At 38.6% G+C, this 23,603-nt stretch overlaps 1 protein-coding gene across 1 annotated transcript in view; it reads right to left on the reverse strand.

The window, feature by feature from the left end:
* Positions 1-23,603, reverse strand: part of LOC120523819 (sacsin-like) — an 85,437-nt gene that overhangs the window by 21,084 nt on the left and 40,750 nt on the right. Inside the window, exon 2 of the mRNA XM_039745448.1 lies at positions 13,638-13,788. Within this exon, the coding sequence (XP_039601382.1) occupies positions 13,638-13,788 (151 nt within the window). The remainder of the gene's footprint in view (positions 1-13,637; positions 13,789-23,603) is intronic.

The following is a 23,603-nucleotide window of genomic DNA, read 5'->3' on the forward strand; positions in this document are numbered from 1 at the left end:
CCAAAGAGTATAAAAGGAGCCTGACTAGGATAGAAAGGGGGAGAGAAAAAGAAAGGAAATTTGATTGCTTAAGGCAGGACAGCATTGGATGGGAGGCAATGCAAATAGAAAGTTGCAAAGCAGTCAGGGGAAACCCCACGAGGGTGCAGTGTGAGGAATACTCCAGGGGAGTATTTAAGAACAAGGACAGATCAGATGTTCTTAGGGATCCTGTGGATGCCAACAGAGAAGGCAGTAAGACCGAGTCTGGCTCAGTGGGTTTCAGTGGACACCAAAGGAAGATGGTCAGGACAGGGAGTCAGTGAGGGACTCCATTTACCAAAATCTTTACCCCATTGATTATAGCTGAGTGGGACAAGACAAGACAGAGGGAAAGCAACACTGCTGTGGAGATAAGGGCTGATCCTAATTGATTTTATCCTTGTTTTTTTTTAGATTACTTACTACTTCTATTTAATTGATTTTGTTATCTTCACTGAGCAATAGATTTTATTGAATTATTCATTTATTGAAGAAGCTGAAATGTACTTTGTTTTGGATAGTGTTTAAATAAAACTGCATAATGCACTTGTTTTTTACCAACCTGGCTTGTTTCAGTTCTCTTTGCACTAGATCGATCTCGGTTTCATAACTAATGATGACCCGGGATCAAGAGATGTAAAGATTGTGGGCAACCCAGTTATCACACTGCATAGCCATGGATAGTGTTTTTTATGCCAATGGGGCCATGTATAATGGCAAAAGTAATGTACTATGGGCTGATCCTTAAGGTACACAACACTATGTAGTTCTTACTAACAGTAAACTAAATTTTCTCTCAGTTATAGTGAATTCAGTGTAAGAAACTGTCAGAAAGGTCATACTTCTGTTTTAGACAGTGGATATTAATACTGTGATCTGTGGACTTAAAATCCACACTCAGTTCTAAAAGAATAAATACAGACACATTATTTATATCAGCATTGTACAGTATATTAAGACACCTACTACTTTAACAAAAGCAGTTTTAATGCTATGATTGGCTGTAAAACCTGATCTTCCATTTTTATTTTCACCCTTGGAAAATAAACAGACAAAAGAAGCTAAAGAAAATCATCCACCTGCATAAAAGCAAAATAAATGAGTTGTTTAGCTTGGACTTACTTATTACAATTTGGACAATGTTATTTTTACTTCAAACAGCTTTTGTAGAAAGCAAAGAAGAAGAAGAGTGTGCAGGTGCAGAGACACTGCCACCTATCACACTGGGAGAGCCCATGGCCCCGAGAGGCTGTTTCCCTCTGTCCATTCACTGTAAAGGCTTCCCAGCTATGCAAAGAACCATCATCCTGGCCATGATGCCAGCTAATCCATGTATGCAATGACAACTATAATCAAATCAAACTGCATGCAACTGGAATTGATGTGAAAAAGAGACTATGTCAATACCAACATTGTATTTAAATCAGCTTTATAATGCTCGGGCAACTGCAATCCATGCACTATATATTGTACACATTTTAATAAAAAGCAATTGCCAGAAGTGGATTAAAAGATAAAAAATAGTTCTTTAAACAATAAGGATAAAAAAAATAGATTTGCCCTCACTTCAAAAAACTTTCATTTTTATTAGTTCAGAACAAAAGGCAGAGAGCCATTCTTGTCCAACACAATGCTAATATGCACCTTATTAGCAACTTATTGGGAATAGAATATATGGAAATGTCAGGAATGCCCACTTTATGCAATACTGTACAATATAAATTCTTAATCAATAATACAAATGAATGTAACCATATGCCGTTCATCTTTCCTTACCTTCTGTATATTTTTCTAGCTTAACATAACTTTCCTGATTAATATGCTTATTTTAGTAAAGTAACACAAAAAAATGATTGTTAGCTAAACTGTGCCTCGTGACTAAGTAGACCAAAACCAAAGCCACTTCCTGTGGAAAGTGCACTTGCGTATTCAGTATTCATGTGTTCTTTAAATCAAATATACTTTAACTCTTCTTAAAGAATGCCTAAAAACAAAGTAGTATTATATAATTAGATATGTCAAATTAATATCAGCTACTGCAAACTGATTGCAGATTTAATATATGTAAAGATTCACACTTTTCTAGATATAGAACTGATGAAACAAATGTAATGTCTATTCGTACATCTAATACACCTGCCTTTCTTGCACAAATAAAACTCATTTAAAAGGTCTGTTATTGGCAATTCATCTTTTAAAAGTATGATCATCTAAATAAAAGAACCCCCACCCCAAGCACACACACCCCCGCACACGCACACACACACACACACACACGTTTTTTACTGAAAAAAAAACAAACAATAATACTTAACCTCAAATGGTCAGGAACTTTGTGGGCAAAGGTTGAAAAGAATGGATAGATTTTGTGTTACATTTAATACCCCTGATATTTTAATCATATTAATGCAAAACATTGACATAAATCATAGAAGGATGACTTTAAGTGTGTACCTTGTTGAATAATATGAAGCTTTCAAAATATACCTTGTCGTATTACTTAGTTACAGGTGACTCAGAAGCGCCATAATACTAACTCACAACAGTCTTTTTGGTTGTGTCATATTATGAGATCAATTATTTTGTGTTTTATATTTATACTTAATTTACACCACTTTGCATAGGTCTGTTTTCACTCTGACATTAAAAAGTATTTTTATGTTAATCAGTGTCAAAAAAGCCAAATTAAATCAACTGTGATTTAATGTTGTGCAACAAAAAAAAGTGGAAACCTCCAAGGACAACTACTTTTTATAGGCCCTACTGGTGTAATGGTACATGGTTTTATGTGCATTTTGGGGTATTTTGTTTTTCTTTTTTTTAAAGGTGAATCTATATTTGGAACTCTGCACTTGTTTTAATGTATTTGTGCAAAGTTTTATTTCATTTTATTTTTCCCATTCATTGTTCACATGACACAGGAGACTTATATTATTATATTTCGGTTGGACAAATGAAGACTTTAGCACAGTCAGTTTTTAAACAAGTAGTCTAAATGTGAGATTTCATTTCAGTTTTTGAATTTCCTTTGTACCATTGACTTTGATTCTCTGGTTTGTCCTTGTTTCTGGTTTGCTCAGTCTCTCTAACTATACTGGCTTTGATCCCTTTTCTGTCCCTCACAGTGTTTAGCCTTATGTTTGCACCTCCTGGTTATTTATTTTCTTCTCACAATAACACCTCCTAAAGTTTGTCTTGGAGGTAGGAAGGTTTTGACTATAACATGGACTCATGTGTGAATAGTTCATAAATACTTCTAACAGAAAAAAACATTGTTGAAATTAAAAGGTTTTTAGCTGTTTAGTATCTATTTCATTTAAATATCTGAAAAATGTTGTCATCTTTACATACCCAAGGCCTTTGTAAAAAAAAGTTACAATAATTTAAACAATTCATCACCATTGGTTAGTGTATATTTTCAAACAAGTTCTGTTCAAAACTACTCTTTTCAATCTGTGTGCTTTGGAACAAAAAAAAGCTGCATAAAATCCTGGCACCTCTCCTGCTTACACATCATTGTAGCTGAAGTGTTGTAAAAATTAGTTGAAGTGTTACAAAAATATGTAACACTTCAAAATCACTGTATGAAGCTGATAAAATCTACACATATTTTAGAGTATGGCACACCACCAACGTTTCTTAGTTTAGCCAGTTATTATTAAAGCAGAATGCAAAAAGAAACCAGGCAATGGTTTGTGCCAATTGCTATAACTACTAATTGACAAGATCTTCCAGCTAAACAAAACCTAAGTGATGGCACTTATTTAAACCAAGTCACTAGTTAAATATCTAGGAAAATCAATAATCTTACAAGAACTACAGATATATAATCTGTCATTATTATGTATTTTAGTGAAAGGCACAATGAAAGTGTTTACAGACCAAATGTCGCATTTTAGTTTTGATTTATATGTGTATATGATACCAGTGGGTAATAGCTAGAAATGCAATGGAGCCAATACTGTATTTCAAAGGATTTTCAGCAATGCAAATTATTAAACATAAGCAGAATGCAACAGTAATTATGGTAATATTTTAAGTAAAATACTGCAGCTATCTTGAGAAGAATGAAAAGATAAAATTTAAATTAAAGAAGACAAATGCTTTTTTTTCTCAAAATCCTATTATTCTAAAATAAAATTACTTCTACATATTATTCTTCACAGAAACATGTCTATTTTATTTTAAATATTTAGATGGCATCACAGAGGAGGCACTACCGTCATGAAGTCTACATGTTGAGCATCATTTCCTAAAACTTTCTTATTACATTTTATAGATTGTAATGCAAAACTGTTAATTGAACTGATAATGAGTTAGAAGTTCACTAACTAAGGGCATACAATTATTTTGACAACAATTTGTTAACTTCTCATTTTACACAAAATTTAAGATTTTCAAGAATTAAAAGATCACATACATTTTATATTTTAATATAAACCTAATAATTGGGAATGACGAAAAAATTGTAAACTAATTTCTGTGTTCATATAAATTTATATATTGTAGTGCAAGGGTACCTGTAACTATCCTGGTTGGCAACTAAATTTCAGAATGAAATGGGGTACAATTGGGGAATATGTGCAAAATATGATAGACATAAATTTAACAGTGTGGATTTAAATACTTGACAAACACAAGCACAGGTACCCGGTGCTGCCCAAGGTGGGGGAACTGACAAAATTTTGGAACAAAACACCGTTTCTAGTCTTTCCCTGTACAAATGGGGAATCTGTGCATAATCTGATAGATATATATTTAACAATGTGGATTAGTATACATGACTAACAAAAGCATAAAAATAGTATATAATTATAGTACACCAATGAAACTTTGGTCCATTATAGAAAAATTCAGAATGGTTATTATCAGAGGTGCATGAAATTAATATACTGTATTGCAATACAGGATGACATACAAAACATTTTTCTTTTTGTTATAATGAAATCTTAAGGTTCAGACATTTGGTGTATGTGCTTGGCTGAGGAGCCAATGGTTCGAAGCTACCATCTGCGAGATTATGACTGAACGCCTCTAAGTCAGAATCCCTCCTAAACGTGACGATAAGGGAACGTGAGCTGAGCTAGGTGGAAGGGTGGCAACGCGTCTGGGAGCTGGAGGATTGGATTATTGTGATTTATTGTGTATTTTGTTATGGGTTTATGAGTATTGTGGAGGAGAGGGTGCTTTGTGCACTGTGGAAGATTAATAAAGTCAGAATTTGGACTTTTACCTGGTGTCTGGAGTCATGGACAGGGGTTCAAGGGAGCGAGAGAGCCCCCATTCTACCACAGTACAGTATATATATAGTCACACACGTGTGCATAGGAGGCAGCTTAAAGGCTTAGAGATGACTGATAATACATCTGCCCCTGTACACTGACGGTCTTTCTAAGTTCCCTGCAGGCCTTTCCCGGGAAATCTCACCAGGAGCCACCACCTCGACTCGGGACACATCACTTCCAGTTCTGGCCCAGAGGATGACATCACTTCCAGTCCCGGCCCCCCAAGGGTGACATCACTTCCCCCCAAATATCCTATAAGGCCTCACACCTTTTCCCTGGGAGGCAGTTATGTTTTGGACTCTGTCGTGTAAACTTGACTCAATCATGAATCGTTTGCTTTTGCAGCCAGGATACCAAATTAAACGGGTGGCTGCCCCAACCCTTGCCATGTCTCTTGTCTCTTCTTCTCACAAAATATATATATACCTGTGTGTATATATATATATATATATATATATATATATATATATATATATATACACATACATACATACATACATTATATATATATATATATACATATATACTAGCAAAATACATACATACATACGCATATATATATATATACATACACACTAGCAAAATACCCGCGTTTCGCAGCGGCGAACTACTGCCTTAAAATTTTCATTAAGAAGAAAATTAAACCTTTTTAAACTGAGGGAAAATATGCCACTAATTATTTAAAGATCTCTTTGTACAGTGATCCCTCACTATATCACGCTTCGACTTTCGCGGCTTCACTCTATCACGATTTTTTTCTCATACACGCTTACGTCACTACGCATGCACTTTCTGAGAACTTTTATCTAAGCCCTACGATGGCTCCTAAATGTGCTGCTTTTTCTAAGCCTTCCGACAATAAAACTAAGCGCCGGAGGAAGATGCTTACTATCCAGGAGAAGGTGATATGATTAAAGATGGCAATACCCTACAAAAGCCTCCTCATGCATATGAAAAGACAGCGCCAGCAACTGCCTATCAAGATGTTCTTCAGCCGCACCCAGACACCCACTGCCTACTCCTAGTACTTCTTCACTGAAGACAACAACGCACCTGCTGAAGATACTGCACCACCTCTGAAGACTCTCCTACAGAGGTCGTGCCTTCATAGGTTAGTGGTTGTGTGCAATTAAATGTACAGTACAATAATCTACTATATAAAAGCATTCGGGATTGTCCTTCCGTCCCGTGAGTGCAAAGCGTAGCGGTATTCCACTTATTACAGACTTACTACTTGCGGCTTGAGGTATGAAGCGACGTGATGTGAGCAGAGTTCTGGTGCTCTCATCGTTCCCTTGCTTTTGTGCGCGATGTGCTGGAAAAATAGACAAAATTATGTCTCTGGAAATAATTAATGTTGATGGAGTACAAATGCCTCACCACGTAGTAAATATCAGGGGAGATGGTGCTTGCTTATTCTCATCTATAGCTTATTTAGTGCATGAAACTCCGTCTTTAGCGGTACAGATTCGGGCTGACATTGTACGACTTTGAACAGGCACTTGAGGGGATAAAAAATAAAGTTAGGTTTTCGGGAGATGTTATGAATGGTCACTTTGATGTTCTCATTCCTTACACTTACATGCCTGATGTACACATGGAGCGCACAAAAATTGAGGATAAAAGTTGGTCACCTTAAAAGGCGAGTGCGCCTAGTAATATGATATTTGTAACATCTAATATGTCTTATTTTCTCTTATTTTGTCTAATATATTGAGTAATACGAGTGTAATGGTAACTAAAGGGTGTTATTTCATGTCTAGAGGGCTCTAATAATGTTAAAAAACGTATTTAGAAGGTCGTAAACAGGTTTTCTATACTCTAACTGCGAAAATATTCGATTTCTAAATAAAGAATCCTACTTCGCGAAAATTCATTTATCACGGTAGAGTCTGGAACGGATTAACCGTGATAAACGAGGGTTCACTGTATACCACATTGTCAGTTCGGCCCTCCTGTTGTAATATGACCAAGCTGTGTGCTTAGCTTACTCTTGAGCATGCAACGTACAGTTGGCCACGTGAACAGTAATCTTGTTTCAAATCTCACAGCTTAGATTGCTGCTGTCATAATCAGTTTGAGTTTCATGGTTTGCTTCAATTACGACAGTATTTGCAGGACTTGTGTTGAAGTGACATTCGGCATCTGTCAAGCGTTGTAAGCATACAACCGGTTTCATCAATACCTTCACATCCAGCTTTTCAGAGTTTAAACATCCATAAGCATCAAAGTGTCCACTACTGAAATCATCACCTGGGAATCTAAGATGTTTAAGAGGCATTGGCGGTTGTTGAAAGGTGTAAAATATTTGGCCATTTCGGTACACTTGAAAGCGACAACCGAACAATTCAGCGGAAGCCATCAACTCACATGCAGAACCATAGGTGAAGGGCTTAAGCATTTCACTCTTATAGTGCTGCTGTGTAGTATAATTATCTCTTGTACCGTCATCAGTCCACACCTTGAACCTGTCCCAGTCATTCAATACATAAGACACAATGTTCCTCCGGATATCAAGAGTGAGCCTGATATGGCCGTGCAATATGTAACAAAGAGAATGGAAAAGGTAGGTGCCATCTCCGGGTATGGAAACCACTCAGTAGGTGGCAGTTTTTTGATCGATGGTGATCACCTCTGTAGACATGTTAATGGGGGTACGGTTGGAATGATAAAGGAAATGGGTACCGGAACAATGTAAAGTAAGTCTAAAATACCTACACAATAACTACAATCGTAATAAACGAACAATAAAACAACGGAGAAGCCGTGGATTAAATAAAAAGGCTGTAGTTATCAGCAGGGAGATGTGAATCCCGTGGTGAAGCAAGGAAGTGAATGTAGAGACTGGAGCGACGGACGGCTTTATATAGGCAGGCAGCCAACAACGTGGGAGGCGTTGGGATGGGGGACCCAACGCTGCCTCACACGGTGACCGAGCTGCAGGCTATGGACGTATATATGTACGTAAGTAGGATTCAGTTAACGCTGGGAACCCGCGTACCAAATTTCTTAAAGATGGGCCCGTAAGTAACATAGACTGTTGAAAAGTTCAATATGGCGGTCGACAGTGGCATCATACCACCGAATTAAATACGTACATTGGTTTCGGTTAGCGCAGGGAAGCCGCCTACCAAATTTCGTGAAGATGGGGCCATAAATAAGAAAGTTCAACATGGCGGACGTTGTCGACTGTTATCGACCGTTATGACCATTACGTGTAGAATTTCGAAATGAAACCTGCAAGGAATAAGTCTGCCAAATTTCAGCCTTCTACCTACACGGGAAGTTGGAGAATTAGTGATGAGTCAGTCAGTCAGTGAGTGAGTCAGTGAGGGCTTTGCCGTTTATTAGTATAGATATATATCTATATCTCTATATATATCTCTATATATATATATATATCTATATATCTATATATCTATATCTATATCTATATCTATATATCTATATCTATATCTATATATATATCTATATATCTATATCTATATATATATATATATATATATATATCTATATATACTAATAAACTAATAAACGGCAAAGCCCTCACTGACTCACTCACTGACTGACTGACTCATCACTAATTCTCCAACTTCCCATGTAGGTAGAAGGCTGAAATTTGGTAGGGTTATTCCTTACAGCTTCCTTACAAAAGTTGGGCAGGTTTCATTTGAAATTCTATGCGTAATGGTCATAACTGGAAGCTGTTTTCTCCATTAACTGTAATGGAGATGAGCTTGAAACCCGTGGGGCGGAGTTTCGTGTGACATCATCACGCTCCCACGTAATCACGCAGTGCGTAGAAAACCAGGAAGAGGCCCAAAAGCGCTGAAGAAAACATGCATTATATAATTGAGAAGGCAGCTAAACAATAAGAAGCGAAGCGAAAGTGACATATACAACCATATTCATGAGTTCTGCTACTTTGGAAACAAAGCACGGTGTAAACCTAAACTTTAAATTAAGTTCATAGACAGGCTGCCGCTGGCGTTTGTAATTTACTGCCTACCTATATAAGGCCATCCGTCAGCGGCAATCCAATAGCAAACTGCCACGGGTAAATATTCACGGGTGAAGGACTGTGCTTATGCAGAGGAAGATGAGATGGTCAGGGTGGTGTTTGGCACAAACTCAGCGAAACTGCGAGAGAAAGTTTTAAGTGCCGGGACTTCGGTAAAATTAGATACAGCCATGGACATAGCACGACATGGCACCAGCACAGCTGGGAAACTTCGAAGCATGTACACCGAGCGGCTCACGTGAACTGATGCAGTGCACAGACAAAAAGCAACAGTTCCAAAGAGCGCTGAACAAAAAATGAATTACACAATTGAAAAGGCAGCAAAAAAATATGAACCGTCTGATACATACAAGCATATTCATAAATGCAGCTACTGTGGAAACAAAGCACACGGTGGAAAAGTCAATGTCCCGCTAAAGGAAGACAGTGTAAAAAAAAAACCCGTGCATGCAGTGTGTCGGGTCTCAGATAAAGAAGAAGACGAGCTGTTTATTGATGCAGTAAGAAACAAATCGATGAATGAAACCTGTCATCTTTACAACGATTGACAAACACGGAATGTAACTTGAACACAACACATCCTACAAATACGAACCTGATTGAAAGAAATAATGATAATCAAATCCTTGATGACAGCAACACTCAGTAAAACTCACAAAACAATTACTGTATATTGACAGTCATGTTACGTTATTTTTAAAATGTTCCCTTTTCTTTTTCATAGCTTCTTTAACACACTACGTCTCTGCTGCGATACGCGGGTATATATATATATATGTTGTGAACGCTGGTCCCAGCACAGACAGACGGACGACATGTTTTCACCCAACACACTTTATTTACACTATTTACAATGGTTGTGCTCACGTGCACCCCCAGTGCCTCTTGCACTGATTCCCCCAAAGTCCAGGGCCCACAGTCTCTTTGCCTTTGTCCTGGCCGCCTCCCGCCCTCTCTCTCCAGCTCAGTCCTTCTGCCTCCCGACTTCCACCACTGACTGGAGGGAGGCGGCCCCTTTTATGGGGAGCCGGATGGGCTCCAGCTGCTTCCCCGGCATCTTAACAGCGCCACACCCCTGTGTGGCGGAAGTGCCGCCGTGCACCCGGAAGCCATCTGTGTCTCGCCGGTCGTCTTCCCCCCGGCACTTCCTGGTGTGGCGGAAGTGCCGGGCTCCCGGAATAAACAGGCACTGGGGCGCCTGGCGGTGGCCACGGTCCCTACAGGGCTGGGCTTCCAAGCCCTGTACCCAGGCCCCTGTCTAACCAGGACGGACGCCCCCACTGCTCTGGAGGAGGCACACGCCTCCTCCGGTCCTCTAAGGCGCCCCGGCCGGGCTCCATCCCCGCCGAGGGCCACACGGGATGAACTGCATCGGGCGCCGCCTGGCGGTAACCACGGGCCCCCTACAGGGTAGGGCTTCCATGCCCTCGACCCGTGGCTCCCAATAGAACCAGGACGGACGCCTCGCGGTGGAGGAGGCACAAGCCCTCCTCACGCCCCTCCTGCGTCCGCCGGGCCCACAATGTATATATACCCGATCTACATACTCGAATAATGGATACTTTATTCGCCATCAATGATTGTTTTGGTAAAGCCATACTCAGTGTATTCATTAGATGAACGGTAAAAAGTAAGAGCGAGGGGAGGATGACTTATTGAGGCATGCAAGCAAAACCACAATAGCACGCGGGCTCGATGTACTAAAAAATATATCTTTTCAAGTTCTATTTACTCCATATGTGTCAAACTCAAGGCCCGCAGGCAACATCCAGCCGGCGTAATTATATCTGGCCCGTGAGATCATTTTATATACTGTATTATTGTTATTAATGGCCCGGGTATATGAAGCGCTGGTAACACAATAAACTACAGATCCCATAATGCAGCACTTCAGCTGCCTTGCCAAACACTTACCGCGTCCCCGCCGTCTCTTCAGTCGTTCCCTTACTTTGCGTAGGAAGCAGCTTTCTCAGAGCTTCTGCACTGTTTTAAAAACGAACGACATATAAGAAAGTCCTTTTCCTTGCTTCACCAACGAAGCAACCTTTTATTTAATTCACGGGTTCTCTTCTATTTTATTGTTCATTTGTTACGATTGTTACAGTTATTGTGTAGGTTTTATTTAATCCACGGGTTCTCTTCTGTGTTCACTGCGGTGTCTTCTTTCGCTTACTTAACTTCGCCAAGGAAGCAGAAACTTACAACCACCGAAACTTTGTAACGGTCACATCTCTACAAAACAACCTAATTGAAGCAACTATATTTACTGGCAGTGCTTCAGGTGACACAGTTTTTATTCCTCGCATCCCTGTTATACCATTTAATCTCCCATTTCAATTCAAACGCGTTCAATTTCCAGTAAGGCTCTGCTTCGCAATGACAATTAATAAGTCTCAGGGACAAACACTACAAAAGGTTGGCATTGATTTGAGGCAGGATTGCTTTTCACATGGCCAACTGTATGTTGCATGCTCAAGAGTGAGCTCAGCACACAGCTTAGTCATATTACAACCAGAGAGCCGAACTGACAACGTGGTATACAGAGAGATCCTTAACAATTAATTTTTTACATATTTTCGTTCAGTCTAAAAAGTTTACTTTTTATTAATAAAAATATTCAGACAGTATTTCACCGCTGAGGTATTTTGCTAGTATATATACAGTATTTTATATATATATATATATATATATATATATATATATATATACTGTATATGGATCTGTCTATTTGCTATTGATCACAAGTACAGAAATCAAATTCTCACAGAATTCTCTTACAATCACAAAGAACATCCATAGAACACACAAATAACCCAGAAATGACTACACACCACTTACTCCTGTCTAGCCCACCTTGTTTGGATGTCTGAAGTTTGCAGATTTCAGTTCACTTAATGGTGCCTTGATAAAATAAGGAATACATTTTTAACAAAAACATGAACATTTTTGGTGATTTTAAACTCTTCAACACTATTGTATATCATGGAGAAAATACGGACACAATATTTGGGAAATTGGTGGGAGGATTCCTGATAGGCTAGGAATGGATTATTATTTTTCCCATTTAAAATATTTCAATAACTGATTTTTCATTTTCTGGCCCATTTTAAAGGAAAGGATTAAAAAAATTCAGATAATAGTAAAAGTGTAACCCACAGTAAGTGGGTTAGCACTAGTGGAACTACTTTTCTTTTTATTTATCATCCAGAAACAGCAAGAAAAATAAGCTTTTCAAACTGCACGTCAGTCACTTGTAATTCATGTGTGTATTGCTTAACAATTACACACTTTTGTTTAGTAGTTGGAACTGTGCTACCAATATGTTGTTTTGTATCTCTTTGAAATTACAAAAGATAAACAGTTGTGGATAGAATGTTATGGTGTGCACCTACACAATGCTTAAACATAAGATAAAATAGTGTATAAAAATAATAATCGATAAACTACACATTGACACTTGCCGTCCAACTCATAGAAATTGGAGCAGGAAAAAAAAAAGTAGCTGGACTGTAATATAGTATGCTGCCCTATAAATCACAGGACAGCCTGCAGTAAAGGAATATCTCACATGAATACAGTAATGATGAAATGGTAAGAAATGTTTTATTATAAAATCACATAATTAAATAAGAAATTCCAAAAAACTGAGAAACAAGGGATCCAGTTAAAAAATTCAAAATACCAAATCCATTGACCACATTCAAAAAATGCAAAGGTTCATTCTAAAGGCAAAAGATGAATCAAAAACAGTGAATTCATAAAATACAAAAAAATGAATTTTTAAAATACAATAGGACACACAGCTATAGATTATAATTATTGAAAAAGCTAATACGCAAACACTCCTTATTTCCTTTGCTCCCCATCATGTGACTGCTGAACAATAACTGTTGCTAAAAATCAGATGCATATGGATGGGCCGGGGCAGAAGACAAGCATAAGAAAGAATTAGGGCCAGTTCCTGACACACACATACTTAAGGTTTTGCCTCATTAAAAATTGCATCATTTTATTGAGAACTTATTATATGTTTTAGCTTTAACTCTAAAAGGCAATCAGCTGTTCAGATATTCTGGTATTACATATTTCAGTATGCTATGTTAATGGTAATGATTGAACAAAATTATACAAAAGACCAGCCACGATAAATCAAAATGAAATAGAGAAATTGTAAGTTTATTTGGGACAAACAGACATGAAACTTTTCATTATGTTGCATATCAGAAGAAATGTAAATCTGGTTTTAATGTAACAGACTAACTTGTGTGGTTATCAGTCCATACTATTGAGAAATATATACTTGTACTTACCTCTTTTCCTTTTTGTGACAGCTGCTGCTCGAGTACAGGAAGGTTTGTTTCTATATAGATGAGCTGCTTGATGTCTCTTATAGTTGAGGTGGGGGAAACCTCAAATGTTCTATTGCCAATGTATTCATGAAGTACTGTCACCCTTGGCAACCTGAAAAACAAGCAGACTATTAAAAGAGAACATTGGTAAGCAATATGAATGCTGGCAACAATGAAAAAACATATCAACTCAAATTGCAGATTCTATGTTTGTATGCAGTTTACCACTGTTTGGTATTTAATATGGACCAGGATACTGTGTTCTACCTGCTGTTGCTGTGGTAGAATCGAACTCCCCACAAAACTATAAAATAAACTGATTAACAAAAAATAGAATAGACATAATATATGCCCCATTAGTACAATCATTTTCTGGTTAATGTTTTACATAGAAGAATTAGATAAAAATGCTACTGATCTGAGAATTTCAGAGACTACTGTGAAATACACAAAGTGTTCTGAACAGTAATCCAATCCTGTCGTACATATCAGTATTTCATACTGCAGGTTCCATAAAAATAACTTGGTAAGCATTTGCTTAAGAATTTAAGCGTAAATAGAAATTAAAGTTTATAATGTAGATTCACATAAGCATACATATAGGATGACTTGGCAGTGTGGTAGTTAACTCCATTAGCATGGACTCAACTCTGGCCCATTTACTGTCTGCTTGGAGTTTACACAGACACTGATTATGTCTATGTCATTTTGTTCCTGATTCATGATCTTTATGGATATGGGGCAGAACTGGAGGATACAGATAATGTGCATGCTAGTATGGGGAGAACAAGCAAATTCAACACTGCCAATGTTTAATATGTCACTTGAACTGGACCCCCACACCATCTTAAAAGTATGAAGCCTTAAATGGCCAAGGCCCTCCTTATGTACTATATCTGAACTTATCATTCCTTACAAACCGGAATGCACATTGAGCTCTCAAGATAGCATGCTGCATGTTATTCCAAGGATTTATAAAATAAAAGTACGAGGTCCAGCTTTTAGTTACAGACCCCAAAAGCTGTGGAATACTTTCCATCTCTGCTTTTAAATCCAGGCTGAAGACACACTATTGCAGTTTAGCATACCTTAGTAGAGCTACTAACCCTCCCCTATTTTGTTTCTTTTCTCTGCATCCTCATGTGGCACCTGGTGAAACTGCTCTATTGCCAAATGATTTCCTACCCATGGAAAAGTCATCTCAAATAAAGGAGTACGGTGTCATGGGGTAGAAGGGTCCTTTCATCAGATTGCCGGCCCAGCACTGACTCAGCTGTAGAATGCAGTTACTTGGACAAGTTCGGACTCAACGGGTTGGAAAATGGATGGATGGATGGATGGTTTCAAGGACCCTGACTGTACTTGATTTGTCTGACTTCTTTTCTACAATCTGGCTGTGGCTCTACAGTTAGCTGATGGATAAATATTTTTGTTTTTCATTTACGTTAATTCATTTCTGTTTTTTTCTTTAACATTTTACTAATTTTATTAAAATCCAATAACATTCCATACAAGCAAGTCAAGTTTAACAAAACTAGGTTCCAAACAAATTAACCCCCACCAATGAGAAAGAGAGTTAGGCCAGTAGAGTAAAACTTTAATAATAGTAAAAATATGTAAATAAGTAAATTATTCAAAATAAATAGAATACAAAACAGGGGAGAGAATCCACTTCCACGATCTAAATGCTTATTCTAAAATGTTATTGAGTAGATCCTGCCAAGTTTTGAAAAAGTTTTGTACAAATCCTCTAAGTGAGATTTAGATTTTTTCCAATTTTAGATAATATATAACATCAGTTACCCAATGACTTAAAAGAGGTGAGTTTGCATTCTTCTAGTTGAGTAAGATACGTCTACATGCCAATACTGCTTTAATGGCAATTACAGTTTGTTTGTCCTTCTCCACTGCAAGCCCATCTGGAAGTACACCAAACACAGCTGTTAGTAGATTAGGTAGGGATTGTGACACCAAAGCTGTCTGAAAGGCATTTAAAGATTTTGGTCCAAAATTATGTGATTTGGTGCAGGCCCAAAACATATTACCCAAAAAGGCTAGGACTTGATTGCAACGTTCGCAGGTTGGATCTTGAAACATTTTGGACAATTTTAAACGAGACAGTTGTGCTTGATATATAAATTTTAAGTTGAATAATTATATGCTTTAAGCATATGGAGCTCAAGTGAATTATGTGCATTGCTACCTTCCACTCCTTTTCTGAGATGTTGAGTGAGATTATCCCTTCCCCAATGTAGTCTGGCATCTCTGAAAGGGATGGACTGTAAAATATTTTTATATATTACGGATATGCTGTCTGAGTTCTCAAGACTGATCACTATTTTTTTTGGAATAGAGGTAGGTGGGGGAAATCCGGCATGTTTTGTTCAACAAAGTTTTTAATTTGAAGGTAATGTAAGAAATGTGTTGCTGGAAAGTTAAATTTGGGAGTGTAATTGTTTGTAGGATGTGAAGACGCTGTCTACGTACAGATCTCGAAGTGATTTTATCCCAAATGTTTTCCAGACATTAAAAACTGCATACATTTGAGAGGGTGCAAAAAAGGTGGTCTGCGGTGGGTTGGCACCCTGCCCAGGATTGGTTCCTGCCTTGTGCCCTGTGTTGGCTGGGATTGGCTCCAGCAGACCCCCGTGACCCTGTATTCGGATTCAGCGGGTTAGAAAATGGATGGATGGAAAAAAGGTGGTTCTCGTGAAGAGGTCCCACAGATAAAAGCTTCTCTATCTTAAAATACTTCCACCATAGGTTCCATTTTCTGAGCGAGTAAAACAAAATTGGGTTGTTAGTATATTGGAGACGACTTGTACTTATTGGGGTATAAAGCAAGGAATATGATGAAGTAATGCAGTATTTTATTTCTATTGCTGATAAAGCCTGTGTCTGTTAATCTATTTGTGTCAATGTCCAGGGTTGCATATTCGCCACCCAGTAATAAAATTGAAAGTTAGGTAGAGCCATGCCTCCTTCTGCCTTAGGTCTTTGTAGGGTCGCCCTTTGCATACATGGATGTTTTGAATTCCAAATAAATTAAGTTATGGTTGAATCTTATTTCTTAAAAAAATATTTATTGATGTATATTGGAATGTTTTGAAATAGAAAAAGAAGCTTAGGAAGGATATTCATCTTGAAAATGTTAATGGTTCCAGCTAAAGTGAGATGAAGGGTGGACCATCTATGCAAGTCTTGCTTAATTTTTTCCCAGTAGACAGCAAAAGTTTGTTGATAAAGAGCTTTAGGTTTATTTGTGATATTTACCCCAAGGTATTTAAACTGATCTGTGATGATAAAAGAGAAGATGTCCAATCTAATATTTTGTGCTTGAGAATTCAGTGGAAAGAGCACACTTTTGTTCAAAGTAATTCTGAGACCAGAAATCTTTTGAAATTCTGTTAGTGCTGTTAGGACTACAGGCACAGTATTTTGTGGATTGGATACACACAGTACTATATCATCTGCATACAGAGACATTTTCTGTTCAAGTCCTTCTCTGATAATCCCCTTTTTATCTTATAAGCATTTTGACAGTGAGCTCAATGGCGACTGCAAAAACCAGTGGTGACAAGGGACACCCTTGTCTAGTACCACATTCTAGTTTGAAGTAGTCTGAATTAATGTTGTTAATACAAACTGAAGCTTCTGGATTGGTATACAGTAGTTTGATTCAAGCACAGATGTTCGGACCAAATCCAAATTTCTCCAAAATGGTGAAAAGGTAGTTCCATTCAACCATATCAAATGCTTTTTCTGCATCCAACGATAATATCATCTCTGTGGCATTAGACTTTGATGGTGAATATATTACATTATATAGCCGTCGAAGATTGGAAGCTAAGTGTCTGCTTTTAATTAAATCTAGTTTGGTCTTGTGATATTACCAATTGAAGAACGTCCTCAATCCTTCTAGCTAGGACTTTGGAGAGCATCTTAACATCATTATTCAAAAGTGAGATTGGTCAGTATGATGCACATTGTAATAAGTCCTTATTTTGCTGAGGAAAGATGGTAATTAAAGCTTGATGAAAAGTTTGAAGTAGAATTTTATTGTCTCTAGCTTCTATAAATGTTGCTAATAAAAGGTGAGCTAGCTTAATTGGAATCTATACTAATAAAAGGCAAAGCCCTCACTGTCTCACTCACTCACTCATCACTAATTCTTCAACATCCCGTGTAGGTAGAAGGCTGAAATTTGGCAGGCTTATTCCTTACAGCTTACGTACAAAAGTTAAGCAGGTTTCATTTCGAAATTCTACATGTAACGGTTATAACGGTCGACAACTTCCGCCATGTTGAACTTTCTTATTTATGGCCCCATCTTCGCGAAATTTGATAGGCGGCTTCCCTGCGCTAACCGAAACTGATGTACATACTTATTTCGGTGGTATGACGCCACTGTCGGCCGCCATATTGAATTTTCCAAAGGTTTTTGTTACTTATGGGCCCATCTTCAAGAAATCCCAACGTTAACTGTATCCTACTTACGTACATATATACGTCCATAGCCTGCAGCTCGGTCACCGTGTGAGGCGCCGTTGGGTCCCCCATCCCAACGCCTCCCACGTTGTTGGCTGCATGCCTATATAAGGCCGTCTGCCGCCCTGGTCTCTACATTCCCTTCCTTGCTTCGCCACAGGATTCACGTCTCCCTGCTGATAACTACAGCCTTTTTATTTAATCCACAGCTTCTCCGCTGTTTTATTGTTCGTTTATTATGATTGTAGTTATTGTGTAGGTATTTTAGACTTACTTTACATTGTTCAGGTATCCATTTCCTTTATCGTTCCAACCGTACCCCCATTAACATGTCTATTGAGGGGATCACCATCGATCGAAGAACTGTCACTTACCAAGTGGTTTCCATGCCCGGAGATGGCACCTACCTTTTCCATTCTCTTTGTTACATATTGCACGGCCATATCAGGCTCACTCTTGATATCCAGAGGAACATTGTATCTTATGTATGGAATGACTGGGACAGGTTCAAGGTGTGGACTGATGACGGTACAGGAGATAATTATAATACACAGGAGCACTATAAGAGTGAAAAGCTTAAGCCCTTCACCTATGGTTCTGCATGTGAGTTGATGGCTGCTGCTGAATTGTTCGGTTGTCGCTTTCAAGTGTACCAAAATGGCCAAATATTTTACACCTTTCGACAACCGCCAATGCCTCTTAAACAGATTCACAGGTGACGATTTCATTAGTGGACACTTTGATGTTAATGAACTCTCAAAAGCTGGATGTGAAGTTATCGATGAAACCGGTTGTGTGCTTACAACGTTTGACAGATGCCGAATGTCACTTCAACACAAGTCCTGCAAATACTGTCGTAATTGACACAAACCATGAAACTCAAACCGATTATGACAGCAGCAATCCAAGCTGTGAGATTTGAGACAAGATTACTGTTCACATGGCCAACTGTACGTTGCATGCTCAAGACTAAGCTCAGTGCACAGCTTGGTCATATTACAAACCGGAGGGCCGAACTGACAATGTGGTATACAAAGAGATCCTTAACAAATAATTATTGGTATATTTTCCCTCAGTTTAAAAAGGTTTAATTTTCTTCTTAATAAAAATTTTAAGGCAGTACTTCGCCATTGCAAAGCGCGGGTATTTTGCTAGTTTTATAATAAAATTCGGCAGGGTAGCCATCAGGGCCTGCTGTTTTCCCACTCTGAAGTGAGTTAATAACATCTTGTAATTCTGATATTGCCAGACGTTTTTCCAATTCCTCTGCACTGAGAGTATCTAGTTGTGGTATCTGTAATGCATCCAGAAATGCATTATTTTGTGTCTTGTCTTCTTTAAGCTCAATAGAATATAAGGACTTATAGTAGTCTCTAAATGTGCGCATTATAGTTTGTTCTTTGTTTTTGATGTATTTGAACAAATCTGTATCCTCATATGTGATACTTCTGCATTTAGTTAGTGATACAATTTATTCTTGTACTAGAAAAATAAAGGATGAAGGGTGAAGGGCTTAAGCATTTCACTCTTATAGGCCTCCTGTGTAGTATAATTATCTCCTGTACTGCCATCACTCCACACCTTGAACCTGTCCCAGTCATTCCATACATAAGACACAATGTTCCTCCGGATATCAAGAGTGAGCCTGATATGGCCGTGCAATATGTAACAAAGAGAATGGAAAAGGTAGGTGCCATCTCCGGGCATGGAAACCACTTGGTAAGTGACAGTTCTTTGATCGATGGTGATGCCTTCGATAGACATGTTAATAGGGGTAAGGTTGGAACGATAAAGGAAATGGATACCTGAACAATGTAAAGTAAGTCTAAAATACCTACACAATAACTACAATCATAATAAACGAACAATAAAACAGCGGAGAAGCTGTGGATTAAATAAAAAGGCTGTAGTTATCAGCAGGGAGACGTGAATCCCATGGCGAAGCAAGGAAGGGAATGTAGAGACCAGGGCGGCAGACGGCCTTATATAGGCATGCAGCCAACAACGTGGGAGGCGTTGGGATGGGGGACCCAACGCCGCCTCACACGGTGACAGAGCTGCAGGCTATGGACGTATATATGTACGTAAGTAGGATTCAGTTAGCGTTGGGAACCCGCGTACCAAATTTCTTGAAGATGGGCCCATAAGTAACAAAGACCGTTGAAAAGTTCAATATGGCGGCCGACATTGGCATCATACCACCGAAATAAGTATGTACATTGGTTTCGGTTAGCGCAGGGAAGCCGCCTACCAAATTTCGTGAAGATGGGGCCATAAATAAGAAAGTTCAACATGGCGGACGTTGTCGACCGTTATGACCGTTGCGCGTAGAATTTCGAAATGAAACCTGCCTAACTTTTGTAAGTAATCTGTAAGGAATGAGCCTGCCAAATTTCAGCCTTCTACCTACATGGGAAGTTGGAGAATTAGTGAGTGAGTGAGTGAGGGAGTGAGGGCTTTGCCTTTTATTAGTATAGATTTTGCCTTGTGAGTTATCTCATTACTCTGTGCCCACACTTGGTTTATCAGCAAGAACAAAATAGTTTGTGCCATTGTTTTATATTTCTGAGATGGCATTGATAGATTGGCCATCTAGCTCTGTGAAGAGGATTCCTTGTGTTCTGTTTTGTGTATTGTATTTACCCAATTTTTTGACCCACATTGTAACCCCAACCTACCTGGAAGGGTGTTTCTCTCTCTAATTGCCTTTCCCAAGATTTCTTCCATTTTTTTCCCCAACAAAGTTTTTTTGGGAGTCTTTTTATTGTCTTCTTAGGGAGTCAAAGGTGGGGGCTGTCAAAAAACAGGGCCTGTTTAAGTCCTTTGAGGCATTCATTGTGTGATTTTGGGATATATGAGAAATAAATTGCCGTTGTTGTTGTATGCCTGTTGGGTTACTGTAATTAGCTTTCTTTGACTCTGCATGTCTAAGTGTAAATGTGTACATGACTCTAACCTGCAATGGACTAACATCCCATTAGAACTTGTCCCTGCCTTGTGGTAAATGCTTAGGAGAAAGGCTTTGCCTCCTCCTCCTCACACCCTTGCAATAAAAGAAAACCGATTTAAAAAATGGAGAAATGGTCAGAAGGTATACCTGAAATATTCACTTAGTAGGGAAAGAAAAAATGAAATTCTGACAAAACCCTCCGGATCAAGTAAAATAGTAAATATAAAACCCCAAACTGAACAAACTAATGAGTATGAGTATGATATAAATTCTTCTTCACCCCTTGTAAATATATTAAGGGAGAATATTTGAAAGTAAAATCAGTCCACTAGCATGCAGATTTTTTAGAAGCCAGTCTAGATAATAACTTAAAAAACCCCAAACAGTCATTGGATTTACAACAACATTAGATAAAAAAGTATTTAAAAGTATGCTCACATACACCCACTTACTTAAATGAGGATACTTTTATAGTTAGTACCAAAACAGTGGGTAGTACATGCAAACTCAACAGAGATAAATTTTGGCACCATATCCAAAGTTGTAAGACAGCAAACAGAGTGCATCATTTCCTATTAACCATTAATTAAATATACAATTTACAATACAATACAATTTATTTTTGTATATCCCAAAATCAAACAAGAACTGCTGCAATGGGCTTTAGTAGGCCCTGCCTCTTGACAACCCCTCAGCCCTGACTCTCTATGATGACAACAAAAAACTCCCAAAAAACCCTTGTAGGGAAAAAATGGAAGAAACCTTGGGAAAGGCAGTTCAAAAAGAGACCCCTTTACAGGGTGGTTGGATGTGCAGTGGGTGTCAAAAAGAAGGGGGTTAATATAATACAATACACAGAACAAATCCTCAATACAGTATAAAAAATAAAACATTTACAAGTATGAAGCAGAATTTAACAGTAGATGATATCACATAATATGATTTGGATTTGTTTTGAGTCCTGGAGACCTCAGCCATCAAGCTGCCTCCCCCAGTTGGCATTTCCACAGCTGAAACTGCACTGGGCCAGCCAATCCAATGAAAGGGCCGCTCTACCCCATGATACTTGCGATCCTCCATTATGGATGACTTTATCTTAGGCAGACAAAACAACTTGGCAGGTGGGCCATGGCACCAAGTGCCACATCTGAGTACCGAGAAGAGAAACAGAATAGGTGAGGGTTAGTATCAAATTAGAACTATCATGTTATTTGTTTTAGTACTAATGACTAACAACAGAGATGCAGTCTGTACAGTTAATCAGCAGCTCTAGTCAGGATATGCTAAACTGAAGTAGTGAGTCTTCAGCCGGGATTTAAAAGCGGAGATCGAAGGGGCATCTCTTATAGTAGCAGGCAGACCATTCCACAGTTTAGGGGCCCTGTACCTAAAAGCTCGACCTCCCACTGTTATTTTATGAATTCTTGGAATCATAAGCAGACCGGCATCTTGAGATCTTAATGTGCGCTCTGGTTTGTATAATATATACATATATAATATACATTTCATACTCTGGATAAAAAATACAGTGGAACCTCAGTTTGTGAGTAACATGGTTTATGAGTGTTTTGCAAGACGAGCTAAAATTTTTCATAAATTTTTACTTGATAAACGAGCGAGGTCTTGCAATACGAGTAGTATGGATACACTTTGTCTGCGGAGTGTCATGTGATCACAACTGAGCTGATGGTTCTTCTCTCGTGCGCGTGTCTCTCTGTCTCTCTCGTGTGTGTGTGTGTGTGTGTGTGTGTATGTGTGTGTCTCTCTCTCTCTCTCTCATGGGCAATCGTCTCCTATTCTCCATCTGAGTCGGCATGCCTCACTCATATAGTCAACACCTGTACGAGCGCATACTTCTTACTACAGCATTGTGTGTGTGTGCGTGTGTGTGTGTGTGTGTGTGTGTGTGTGTGTGTGTGTGCACGTGTGTGCTGTGATGTGCGAGTCCCCGTCTTGCGTTCCAAAACACGAAGCTGAGTCTCAGTACTTTAACAACACCAGCTTTATTCAGCTTGAAACAGCAACAGTGCGGTTATTTATTGTAATGGGATATGCCACTCTCTTATACACAGATACAGCAGTCAGGCAGGGTCGTGGCCAAGCAGTACTGTGCCCTGTGCATTTATAATGTTCCTTGTTCCTTGGATCACCCATCGACAGCAGGCGCTTATAGCATGTCAGCGATCTTTTCGGATTCCCTTTTTACAGTAAACTGCTACAGCGCTGGGAGACTGCGATTGCTTTGGGACGCTCTTCCGCATGTCGTCCCGTTGGGTGGAATCCCACAAGAGTTTAGAAACTCACTCACACCAGCCATGATTCTTTTCAAAGGTAGAGTGCAGGTTAATTTCTTTTATGTATTTTTACTTTATATTTTGTATTAATCATTTTTATATGAATAGTTTTGGGTTGTGGAGCGAATCATCTGAGTTTCCATTATTTCTTACGGGGAAATTCACTTTGATATACGAGTGCTTTGGACTGCAAGC

This window comes from Polypterus senegalus, chromosome 2 (genome assembly GCF_016835505.1).
Source record: "Polypterus senegalus isolate Bchr_013 chromosome 2, ASM1683550v1, whole genome shotgun sequence".
NCBI lineage: Eukaryota > Metazoa > Chordata > Cladistia > Polypteriformes > Polypteridae > Polypterus > Polypterus senegalus.